At 37.2% G+C, this 13160-nt stretch overlaps 1 protein-coding gene across 3 annotated transcripts in view; it reads left to right on the forward strand.

Annotated features, from left to right (window-relative positions):
• Fbxl20 (F-box and leucine rich repeat protein 20) overlaps positions 1-13160 on the forward strand; it is a 108622-nt gene that overhangs the window by 51683 nt on the left and 43779 nt on the right. For all 3 annotated transcript variants that reach the window (XM_076869795.1, XM_076869797.1, XM_076869796.1), the window contains exon 2: positions 6631-6692. In XM_076869795.1, the coding sequence (XP_076725910.1) occupies positions 6631-6692 (62 nt within the window). The remainder of the gene's footprint in view (positions 1-6630; positions 6693-13160) is intronic.

A 13160-nucleotide genomic window follows, 5' to 3' on the forward strand; every position in this document is an offset into this window, starting at 1 on the left:
TTGCTGACTATATTGTGGTGAACTAAATAGACAAGGTCCCTTTCCTGTGTCTGTATAAAGGACATCATGTTAGTTCAGAACTGGTGTTTAGGAATCTAGGTAAGATTAGGAAATGTTTCATGAGATATTTTCCTCTTATTGATTATATTTTACTATATCTCATCAAATCAAAGATGCCACAAATTAAAAACGAACCATTATCTTTTACATCTCAAAGTACATTTAATTAGAAGATGTGTCCTTATTTCACAGATATTCAAATGTAGAAGATGCCTTTAATTTCTAATTATAGTAAAATACATGTAGTTTAAAATTAACCATCTTAGCTGATTTAAGTATACAGTTCAGTAATATTAATTAAGTACATTCATAATGTTGTATAACCAGTCTTCAGAACTCCTTTTACAAAACAAAAGATACCCCTCCTTTTTTTCTTGGTACTAGGGATGCTTAACCACTGAGCCATATTCCCTTTCTATCTTTTATTTTAAAGACAGGTTCCTTAGGGCCTTGATAAGTTGCCCAGGCTACCCTTGAATTTTCAATCCTCCTGCCTCAACCTCCTGAGTTGCTGGAATTACAGGAGTGTACCACCATGCCCAGCTAAAACAGAAGATAGGGCTGGGGATGTGGCTCTAGCGGTAATGCGCTAGTCTGGCATGCGCCGGGCGTTGGGTTCTATCCTCAGCACCACATAAAATAAAATAAAGATGTAATGTCTACCGAAAACTGAAACCCTTTTTAGGACTTCATGATTTTGAGCAGCAGGGGTCACTGTTGAGCAAATATATATATTTTTTTGTTTCCGTGTTCTGTCTGCTCTTTTTCTACCAATTCTGGCTTTAAAAAATCTTGAAATTGTTCCTTGGGTCTTATTTGTGTGCTAAGCATTCACATTCATCATGTTAATAAGCTATGTCCCAAAATATGCCAACATATTTGAAAACTTATTGAAATGTTTAAAATAATGACGTCTCTCCCACTCAAAAAAAAAGAACTTTCTTCTATAAAATGATGTAATACCAATTTGGGACAAGTTGTTACAAAACTATAATTCCTCAGCTACATAATTTGTAGAAAAAAATTACGATTTTATGTAAGTAAAGAATCTATGCACATATATGACAAATCACTTAGGTTTGGGTTTGAGTGTTTTTTTTTTTTTTTTTTCTCTTTGTATCCAGGATTGAATTCAGGGCAATTAATCACTCAGCCACATCCCAGTCCTGTTTTGTATTTTATTTAGAGACAGGATCTCACTGAATTGCTTGGGTCCTAGCTAAGTTGCTGAGGCTGACCTTGAATTTGTGATACTCCAGGCTCCCAAGCTGCTGGAATTATGGGCATGCACCACTGCGCCCAGCTCAAATCCGCTTTGTTTTTGTTTTGTTTTGTTTTGTTTTTTGATACTGGAAATTGAACTCAGGGGCACTTGACAAGAAAGCCACATCCCCACCCCTACTTTGTATTTTCTTTAGAGACAGGGCCTCACTGAGCTTAGCGCCTCGCTTTTGCTGAGGCTACTTTTGAGCTTGCAATTCTCCTGCCTCAGCTGCCCAAGCCACTGGGATTACAGGCATGTGCCACTGTGCGTGGCTTAAACACTTAGTTTTTAAGAACCTGCATATTTAAGACAATTCTATTCCTAAAAGATGACTTTTGATATTATCTGCTTACTTAGGTTATGTTGACCTTCCTTGAAACAATAAGGAATGAACATTGTAGTTGCTTCATGTTTTTCCCATGACTGCTTCCTTGTAATTGTGAGTAGATTACAAAAATATATTATTATATAGCTCTGTGTTCATATAATACCAATATACCTCTAGTTCAGCTACTTGGGAGGCTAAGACAAGATAACTTGAGCCCAGGAGTTCAGGAGCAGCCTAGACAACATAGAAAGATCCTGTCTCTTAAAAATAAATATTAAGAAAATAAAATCAGATTATGGAAGAATGTCAGAAGTTAAACTTTTATTCACTGGCCTATGAATAATATGCCTAAAATTTTTCACAAATTTGTTGTAATGCCTTGATCCAAAATGTTTTGACACCCCTTTATGTTTTTTGTGTGAGAAACTTAGAATTTGTGTTCAGCTGAAATAGTAAAATAACTGCAACAGTTATATTGTGTCAATTCTGTGAAACATTGTTTTATGAAAAATAGTGTGGACAGGAACAGAAGCCAATAGGGTTTACTAGAAAGCATTTAATACTGCTTTGTGTCTACCTCTAAGCTTATTTCCTAAGATCCATTGCTACATCATTTTAATTGATGTTAAATGTTCTGTTTTCTCGCCAATGACCCACACAGACAAGATGAACTTGGTTTAAAAGAGCTGGCTGCAATATTAAGCTAAGAAAGCCAAGAAAAGACACACAGAGAGTAGTTTTCAAAAGTTTTCCAATTGAGGGAGAGACAGCTCTGCGACCTTAAGGGTCAGCTTCCACACTGGACAGAACCCTGGAAAAGAGACTGTGAGCCCCAAGTTTTCTTTATTTTATAGCAGAGACATCAGAGGGGGATAAGGTTTCAAGGGTGGAGTCTTGTTTAGTGATGTCTCCTGGTCAGCAGATTGATTGACATCATGGTGAGTCACGTCCATCTCAGGTGATGTGTGGGATTTTAGGCATAGCTGAGGCGGAGCCGCATCTGTATCATGTCTTCAGTTCCTGACAGGGAGTCTGCAGAGCCAAGCCTATCCCCTCAAGAGGCTACTATGTGTAACACAATCCACACACAGCCTACGGACAGCTGGTGACCCTGGTTTTGTTAGAAGTGTAAATTTTTGAATTCTGAGACTCTCAATCTAATTTTTCTGGTCCATTGGTTCTCACGTTTTAGGGTACATCATATCACCTTGAAGTCTTTTTAAGGTACGGATTGCCTCCCTTTCCCTTCCTCTACCATTCCCCCAGGTTCTCATTCTATAGGTCTGGGGTCCCACCCAAGAATTTGTATTTCTAACAAGTTCTGTGGTTAACGCTGATACCCTTGTTCAGAGGACCACATTTTGTGAACCACTGATCCATTCTTTACAAACTTAAAGTAGAATACTTATGTGCAAAAGGAAGGAGGGAGGGATATATAAATCTGCATAGATATCCTATACATGTGCTGTTTCCCAAATATTCCCAGGTTTATGTGTCCCTTTCCCCTTCACATACCATCATACTCTTATAGAGGCAGCAACATGCAGTCTATATAATAGACTGTACTAGGGAAAAAATAAACTTTTAAATTTTTTGTTCTTTTGTTTTATATCTACAGTTAAAGAAGAAATCATGTGAACAACATATAGCATGTTTATTTTATTAATATTTATTTTTTTAGTTTTAAGTGGACACAACATCTTTATTTTACATTTATGTGGTGCTGAGGATCAAACTCAGTGCCTCAAACATGCTAGGCAAGCACTCTACCACTGAGCCACAATCCCAGCCCCAGCATGTTTATTTTTTAATTTACATTACCATGTATTCAAAGGAGCAGAGTATCTTATTAGGAGAGACATAGCATTTAATAGAACACTTTGAGTATACAGGATAATGATTATGCCTTATTTTTTTTTTTCTCTTTCCCTTTCTGGTACTGGGAACTGAACCCAGAAGTGCTCTACCACTGAGGTATACCCTTAACCCTTTTTCATTTTCATTTTGAAACAGGATCTCACTAAGTTGCTGAGATCTTGAACTTCCAATCCTCCTGCCTCAGTCTCCTGAGGAGCTGGGATTATAGGTGTGCACCACCATACCCAGTTGATACTTTACTTTTTGTAGTTTTGAATTGGGCATAGTGCTAAGAGGTTGGCTATTTAGTGATAATATTTTGCTTTTACAGATTTCATTTCCCACCCTGGAGATCTCAAGCTTATTAATGTGTGTTGTTTACAGTCCAACTCCAAGTATCTCCTAGGTCGTAATCTTTGATATTCTAGCTATTTTTGCAACATGTTAGTAATATCATCTGTCCTTGATTATTTAGCTTTTAAAATACATGACAATTTTATGTATTCGTACTTAATTACAGGTGTACTCAGGGCTGGGTGAGGTGGCACACACCTATAATCCCAGTGACTTGGGAGACTGAGGCAGGAGAATAGCAAGATAATTTTCTAAAGAATTTAATTGTCAGGCTGGGGATGTAGCTCAGTGGGAGAGCACTTTGCCTAGGATACATGAGACCCTGGGTTTGAGCCTCAGTACCACCAAAAAAAAGAAAAAAAAAAGAAGAAGAAGAAGAAGAAGAACTTAATTGTCAGTACTCTCATTTCTGTAATCTGTTGCACTGATAATTGCTAAATGATCCTACTTTTGGTCACCAAGTATTGTTTCTTGAATCCTTATCTTCAAGCCATGGGTGATAGCTCATCCTTGTGATCCTAGCTATTGGGAGGCCAAGACTAGCAAATTTGAGGCCAGCCTGGACAATTTAGCCAGACCCTACTTAAAAAGAGAAAAGAAAAAAAAAATGGGATGGGTATGTAGCTCAATGGTGTAGCTCCATCCCTAATATGGGGTGAGGAGAGAATACTTTTCTTCAGTTTCTTTTTTTATTCCCACTGCCCCAGCATCATCTTCTACCATTCCGGAGTTCAGTTTCTTCTTCTTCTTCTTCCTCCTCCTCCTCCTCCTCCTCCTCCTCTTTCTCCTCCTCCTCTTTCTCCTCCTCTTCTTCTTCTTTCTCCTCTTCTTCTTCTTCCTCCTCCTCCTCCTCCTCCTCCTCTTCTTCTTCTTCCTCTTCCTCCTCCTCCTCCTCCTCCTCTTCCTCCTCCTCTTCTTCTTCCTTCTCCTCTTCTTTTCTTCCTCCTCCTCCTCCTCCTCCTCCTCTTCTTCTTCCTCTTCCTCCTCCTCCTCCTCCTCCTCCTCCTCTTCCTCCTCCTCTTCTTCTTCTTTCTCCTCTTCTTCTTCTTCCTCCTCCTCCTCCTCCTCCTCTTCTTCCTCTTCCTCCTCCTCCTCCTCCTCTTCCTCCTCCTCCTCCTCCTCCCCCTCCTCCCCCTCCTCCTCCTCCCCCTCCCCCTCCCCCTCCCTACTTTGTTGTTTCAGATTTCTAGCCTGGTATATAAGTTTCCTCATGATCCAGCCCCACCATGCTTAACAATTAATTCATTAGATTTATTGAGTTCAACAATATATCAGGCTTTGTACTCAGCCCTGGAAATATGGCATATGTGACAGCATACTGTGTACCCTCCAAGAGCTTTCCATTTATGTGGAACGTATTTTATTAAAGTTATTAGAAAATATTTATTATGCAATTAATCTTTAAATATCTGAGATGGGGTACTGCATTCTATTCATTGTTTCTCCTTCCCATCTGCTTCCCCTTCACTAGTTTCTCTACTTTGAATTTTAATGAACTATCAGGACCTTCTTATGTATGGCTCCTTTATTTTGTACTGTTAATCTCTTGTTTGTGTGTTATCACTCTCCCTTTTTTCCTAATTAATTCTGATATTCCTTTAGGAACCAATTTAGATATATTTGCAGGCAGAATTAGTTGTCCCATCTTTTGTTTTGATATACATCTCAGTCAGTGAATTAGTTTCTGTTTTCTTTATTGTAGAGCAAGAGCTCTTTAAGGACAGAGATATCTTTGTGTCTCATTGCCTAGAAAAGTGCCTGATATTTACAGGGTGTCATTAATGTTCATTACATGAAATCAAGAGGAATTTTTGCAATACTAATAGCAGGGATTGAATTTAAATTGGCTTCAGTGGCATGTGTATTTGTTGATTTTTACAGTACTTTTTACTGGATATATGTATTTGCTTTTTTACATACCCTTACTAGACAAACTTAGATTATGAACACCTTTGTGGCAAAAATGGTAGCTGTGTTTAAAAGTACCCATTGTGGATACCTAATGGCAGTGGTTAGGAAGCATTATCAGTTTTCTGCATGTTGTATCTTAAACACAGAAGAGACACATTCCAGGTTTCTGAATATCTCCTTGAAAAAGTAAATGCAAGCCAGGTGTGGGCACTTTAAAGTAATCACTCTGCAATAATGTGACCTTGAGCAGTAACCTTTTGTAATTCCTTATCTTGAAAGTGAAGAATGGCATGAAGACTAAAAACACTAATACATGAAAAACACTTATAGCAGTATCTGGCACATAATATTCTTCTATTATTTATTTTTCCCACTTTTATTTTTCAAGTTTTACATTACATTTTTCCACATTTCTTATTAGTACATTCTAGTTGTAAATAATTATGGAACTTGTTATATATTTGTACTTATACACAATATAACAATATAATTTGGTCAATATCACTCCCCAGCACTTTTTTTATATTTAGTTTTTTAGCTGTAGTTGGACACAATAACTTTATTTTATTTATTTATTTTATGTGGTGCTGAGGATCGTGCTCTGTGAGCGCTCTACCCCTGAGCCATCATCCCAGCCCCCAGCACTTTTTTCTATTAGTTCTTTATCTCAAAAGATGGAATGAAATGCCTCAAAAATTGTTTGAAGCCCAAAGCATCTCTGAAAATACTATTTAGGCTTACAATAGGCTTAATTTTTTAAAATCTCCTGGGAGGATTATCTCTGAACTGTTGAGTTGAATATAGTATAAAATGTTAAGTAAACTTTACACTGTTGACAGTGATTTTGTTTTTGCAGATGTTTTCAAATAGTGATGAAGCTGTAATCAATAAAAAACTTCCCAAAGAACTCCTATTACGGTAAGTCTGAATGCTAATTTTGAGTGGTTCGTTTTTTGTTTTGAGTATATATTATTTGTGTATTTAAATTGTTTTTTAGATTTGTTGTCAGTATTCATTTATGTATAGTCTTACCTGGTTTGTTTCAATCCCTCTACTGGGGATTGACCGCAGGCCTGATACATTGTAGACAAGTACTCTATACTGAGCTACATCTGCAGCCCTTTTTATTTTGGGACACTCTTATTACATTGCCATGGCTGCCCTTGAACTTGTGATCTCGTTCCTCAGCCTCCTTAGGAGCTAGGATTATCCGCCATGCCTGGCTTGATTTTTTTTGTTTTGTTATTGTTTTTGTGCCAGGAATTGAACCCAAGGCCACTTAACAACTGAGCCACAATCCCAGCCCTTTTTACTTTTTATTCTGAGACAGTGTCTTCTTGGGTTACTTTGGGCCTCACTAAGTTAGTGAGGCTCACCTGCAACTATCTTATTCCACATTTTTTAGGTGTGAGTCAAGATATTTGAAAGTTTAATTTAGTAGCAGTTTTTCCAACTTACATCTATATTTGATTTTGTTTATTAATTTTACCTTTGCCCTATTCTTGTATATAAGTGGTATTGAGATAGGGTCTTGCTAAGTTGCTTAGGGTCCCACTGAATTGCTGAGGCTGACCTCAAACTTGGGATCCTCCTGCCACCAAGTGGTTGGGATTATAGGCATGTGCCCACCATGTCCAGCTTACACATGGAGTGGAGCAATAAAAAAGTTATTACAGAAATTTAGCCAAGAGATAAGGATACTAGAGAGAACATTTTCTGTAATTCTTTAGAGTACAGCACTGCCTACCTCTCCTACCTCTGCTCTTTCTAGCTTTGGTTACTGTTTTTGACACCAGTATAGTACCTATGATGAGCTATAAGGTCTTTCCTTTTTTTTTTTTTTTTTTAAAGAGTGAGAGAGAGAGAGAGAGGGAGAGAGAGAGAGAATTTTTTAATATTTATTTTTTAGTACTTGGCGGACACAGCATCTTTGTTTGTACGTGGTGCTGAGGATCGAACCCGGGCCGCACGCATGCCAGGCGAGCGCGCTACCACTTGAGCCACATCCCCAGCCCCATGGTCTTTTCTTAACAGAGTGATGAATCAGATGAAGATAAATTCCTAAATCATCCTGCTTTTTTTACCACCAACTCCTCAAATCCAGTGGCTTTTTTTCTAAGGATGAGGGCAAGTGTACAAAAGACTAAGTCAGAGCACACAAGTGATTTTAAAGCTGTGCTTAGAACCAAACATTGTGGCAAGCATCAGTCTGTAGCCTCAGCTCTTGGGAAGATGAGGTGGAAGGATCTCTTGAGCCCCAGGGTTCAAAACCAGAAAAACAACAACAACAACAAAAAAACACCCAGGGGTCAGGGGAAGAAGGAAGGAAGTTAGGATTGTGCAGAGGGGAGTGGGGGAAGGGGTGGGACTGTGGGGATTGGAAGGACAGTAGAATGAGACAGAAATTATTACCCTATATACATGTATGATTACACTACCAGTAAGACTCTGCACTATGTACAGCCAGAGGAATGAGAAATTGTGCTCCATTTGTGTACAATGTGTCAAAATGCATTCTACTGTCATGTGTAACTAATTAGAACAAATTTTTTAAAAAAAGAAAGAAAATAAATAAACAAAAACAAAAAAAAACCCCTCTGCTTAGATGTGTGGAATATAGCTCACGTTCACTTATGTTCCATTGCCACATGTCCAAGCCTAACATTTATAGAGTGGAAGAATATATAGGTGAATGAGTCTGTGAATATATATGAATTTATCATGTATATACAGACATATATGAACTTTCTAATTCTACCTGTTCTCCTCACTCTTCGGCACTGGGCAGAGTGAAGAGTAACATAACTATATCCTAGTACTGCTACTGCCTCTCAGGTTAGGACACTACTAGCCATGCCAGGATTTAGAAGTGAGAAAAGTTAGAAATATCTGTCCTTTCTTAGTAGTCTTGAGTTGAGTGGTTGGGAAAAAGGAAATTGAAGAAAGAAGGCATGTGTTTGACTTCTCACATTGGAACACTAGAGGTATTTTATCCTTAGTAACATTTTTGTCAATGAGAATTTGGTTCTAATTTATATGTATTATATTGGTACTGACCAATGTGTGCATTATGGGTTAAATTAGCTCCTTTCTAAGCTAAGCAGGAAACTTCACTACTGTTAGGATTTCTAGGGGAAATTAGTTGAGTTCCAAACAACCAATTCTGAACTTAAAGTTGAAAACAAGTTCCTTCCTAAATTGGAGATCAGATGAAAAAAGGGAAACTGACTTAAAACCATAAAACATACTACTTATTAGTGCATTTAGAAATATAAAACAATTAGTTTAATCTTTGTTTAAATCATTGAAGACAAAGAGGAAAGAGGCTTTTTTTTTTTTTTTTTTTGCAATACTGGGTATTGAACCCAGGGACATTTCACTACTGAGCTATATCCCCAGCCCTTTTTATTTTTTATTTTGAAACTTGCTAACTTTTTTTTGCTAATTGCTAAGGCTGACATCAAACTTGGGAACCTCAGCCTCTCAAGCTGCTGGGATTATAGGTGTGCTTCACCATGCCTCGCTGGAAAGAGGCTTTGATATATTTGACATTAAACTGGACAGATAACTATTGGTCAGTGGTTAAATATTAATAAATTTAGTTTGGGGTATTTGTAATTTTAAGAAATTCATCTATTTATGTTTGTTTGTTTTTGGTACTGGGAGTTGAACCCAGGGGCACTTAACCATTGAGCCACTTCCAGCTCTTTTTATTTTTTTTTTAAATGTTGAGACAAGGTCTTGTAAATTGCTTAGAGACTAGCTTAGTTGCTGATCTGGATTTAAACTTGGCAATCCTCCTGTCTGAACTTCCTGAGTCACTGGGATTGCAGGCATATGCCACCACACCCAGATGTTTCTTGGTTTTCTATATTTCTATATTTATTTCACAAAGGTTTTAATTATAGAAAATAAATATTTTTTTTAAGTACTGGGGATTGAATTCAGAGGCACGTTACCACTGAACCACATCCCCAGCTTATTTTTATTTTTTTTATTTTGAGACAGTCTTGCTAAGTTACTATGAGACTCACTAAATTACTGAAGCTGACCTCAAACTTATGATCCTCCTTCCGCAGCTTTCTGAGTTGCTGGGATTACTTATCTTTTCCAATGTTTAATTTTTTTAATCCTTACTTTATAATCTCCAAGGTAATGTTGAATGGAGATGATTCTATAGGTCAGTCCTATCTTAATGGAAATCTTTTTTTTAATGCTACCCTTAAATAGACAGGATTTAAAAAAAAAACTTTATTGTATCATAGTATCACTTTATAATCCTTTTCACTTAACGTATCATGGACTTCTATATATGGAAGTAAATATAACTTGACCAAATCATTTATTGTGGCTGTGCAGTACTCCATAGTAGAAGCATACTAATAGTTTTAAAATAATTTACCTTCTGTTAGGTACTAAGTGTTTTCCCCACTAATTTACTAACATGACACAGCTTAAGTGATTTTTCTTCTTGTAAATCTTTGAAACCATCCATATTTGTCTTATTAGTATAATATCCTAGCATGAATTATTAAAACAAAGAATATAATTTTCTTTAACATTTTCTGTCTGTACTCCAAAAAAAGGTGTTCTACCTTTTATAGTCTTCACTGGCAGTGCATTCTGATGGTAAAGAGAACATCTTACAAATATTCCAGATGATTTGGTTAGAATGTATGAAGAGCCTGGTATGGTAGCGCACTCCTGTAATCCCAGTGGTGCAAGAGGCTGAGGCAGGAGGATCATGATTTCAAAGCTAGCCTCAACAATTTAGTGAGACCCTAAGCAACTTAGCAAGACCCTGTCTTTAAATATAAAAAAAAAAAAAAATAGAAGATAGAGTAAATACCAGAGTCCCTAGAGTAAATTATTAAAAAAGACTTGTTTGGTCAAGTTTAAGTTTTAATATGGTTATAAATAGTAAAATATACTTGCATTGAATTTTTCAAAGCAAAAATGATTTTTCCATTTTTTTCATTTTGTTTATCTTTCCCAAAACACTTTTTTTTTTTTTTTTTTTTTTTTTTGGTGGTGGTGGGGCGGAGCCAGGGATTGAACGCAGGGGCACTTAACTACTGAGCCACATCCCAGCCCTATTTTGTATTTTATTTAGAGATAGGGTCTCACTGAATTGCTTAGTACCTCACCATTGCTGAGGCTGGCTTTGAACTTGTGATCCTCATTTCTCAGCCTCCTAAGCCACTGGGATTACAGGTGTGTGCCACCACACCTGATTCCCAAAACACTTTTTTTTTTAATATTTATTTTTTTAGTTGGAGGTAGATATACCTTTATTTTATTTTTATGTGGTGCTGAGGGTCAAATCCAGTACCTCGTGCATGCTGGGCGACCACTCTACCTCTGAATCACCACCTCAGCCCCCAAAACACTTTTAAAAGCAAAAGTTAAAGATTTATCCAATTATCTGAAACTTCAATAACATTTTTTTCTTGGAAGAAACTGTAAAAGGCAGCATCAGTTATGTCACATGTGCATGCCCCAGCATATAATCCCTTCACTCAGGATGTCGGAGGTGTCAGCTCACAATCCAGTACTCTGATAGGTTTGAAGGGCCATGAGTAGAACATGTGCAGCCCAGGGCAGCCAGGTGCTTTCTTGTGGTTAAACAAGGATGTCAAAACTGAAGAGAATCTCCTTACAGAATCCAAAGTGGTCCTAATTAAAGGCAGGTCTACTAAATACCTGAGTCCTTGTTTGACTCTCTTCATCACCTCACAACAGATGGCACAAAGGCTTTAATTACAGAAAAGAAATATATTTTTTTAGGTACTGCTGTTTGAACCCAGAGGCACTTTACCACTGAGCCACATCCCCAGCCTATTTCTATTTTTTTATCTTGAGACAGTCTTGCTTGCTAAGTTTCTGAGAGACAGCATTAAATTACTGAAGCTGACCTCAAACTCATGATTCTCCTTCCTCAGCTTCTTGAGTTGATGGGATTTCAGGGGTGCACCACAGCACCTGGCTCCAATAATGTCTTTTTAAAAAATATTTATTTATTTTTTAGTTGCAGTTGGGCACAATATCTTTATTTTATTTATTTATTTTTATGTGGTGCTGAGGATTGAACCCAGGGCCTCACACATGCTAGGCGAGCACTCTACCGCTGAGCCACAACCCCAGCCCTCTAATAATTTAGTCTTGATAGCAAAACAATTCAGTTCATAATCATTGTGTTGCTTTCGATTAATATCTTTTTATAATAACTTTATTTTATTTATTATTTTTTTAATGTGCTGCAGAGGATCGAACCCAGTGCCTCATGTGTGCTAAGGCAAGAGCTCCACCACTGAGACATAACCCCAGCCTGATAATCTTTTTTTTTCTAAATATTTATTTTTTCGTTGGACACAATATCTTTATTTATTTTTATGTGGTGCTGAGGATCAAACCTAGGGCCTCAAATGTGCTATGCGAGCAATCTACCACTGAGCCACAACCTCAGCCCCTAATATCTATCTTTAGTCTGAACAATTCCTCAGTATTTTGTTGATTTTGACACTTTTGAAGATTACAGTTCAGCCATTTTGTAGAACTTCCTTCAGTTTGAATTGTCTTATGTTTCCTGGTAATTAGATTCAGGTTATGCTTTGCTAGTAGAAAAAATATAGAAATGATGCTATATACTTCTCTTTGCATCCTGTTAGTTGGCATATACTTTCAAGTTGACTTACTACTTTGTTCACTTTGATTAATAGACTAACGCAGTGTCTGCCAGGCTTCTTTAATGGAAAGTTAAGTCTCTATAATTAATAAGTATTTTACAGGAAATATTTTGAAACCATGTAAATATTTAGCTGTCTGAAGTTATGGTTTCCTTTGTAGTCAGTTAGTTATAAATCATTACTCAACATTTGTTTTGATATTTGAATTACCCCAGATTTGTCCAATGGGAGCCCTCAAGCTGGTTCCCATGAGTTTTTTTTTTTTTAATGTATTTTATTAGCTGTTGGTGGACTTTTATTTATTTTTATGTGGTGCTGAGAATTGAACCTAGTGCCTCACACATTCTAGGCAAGTGCTCTACCATTGAGCCATAACCCCAGCCCACCCAACATGAGGTTGTTAATGTTTTATTTTTGGATTTTTGGTACCAGGACTTGAACCCCGGGTTGCTTAACCACTAAGCCCTTTTGATTTTCAGTTTTAAGACAGGGCCTCCCTAGGTTGCTGAGGCTGGCCTTGAATTTGAGATTTTCCTGCAAGAGCCTCCTAGGTCACTGGGGATTATAAGTGTGTGCCACCATACCTGATGCCAATGACATTTTATCTTTTTTTTATCTTTTATCTTTTTTTTCTATGTTCCATTTCTCCAAGGAGCCCTGATAGCATTTGGTGAAGAGAGGAATTTAGAAATCAAAATTT

The sequence above is a fragment of the Callospermophilus lateralis genome, chromosome 11 (genome assembly GCF_048772815.1).
Source record: "Callospermophilus lateralis isolate mCalLat2 chromosome 11, mCalLat2.hap1, whole genome shotgun sequence".
Lineage (NCBI taxonomy): Eukaryota > Metazoa > Chordata > Mammalia > Rodentia > Sciuridae > Callospermophilus > Callospermophilus lateralis.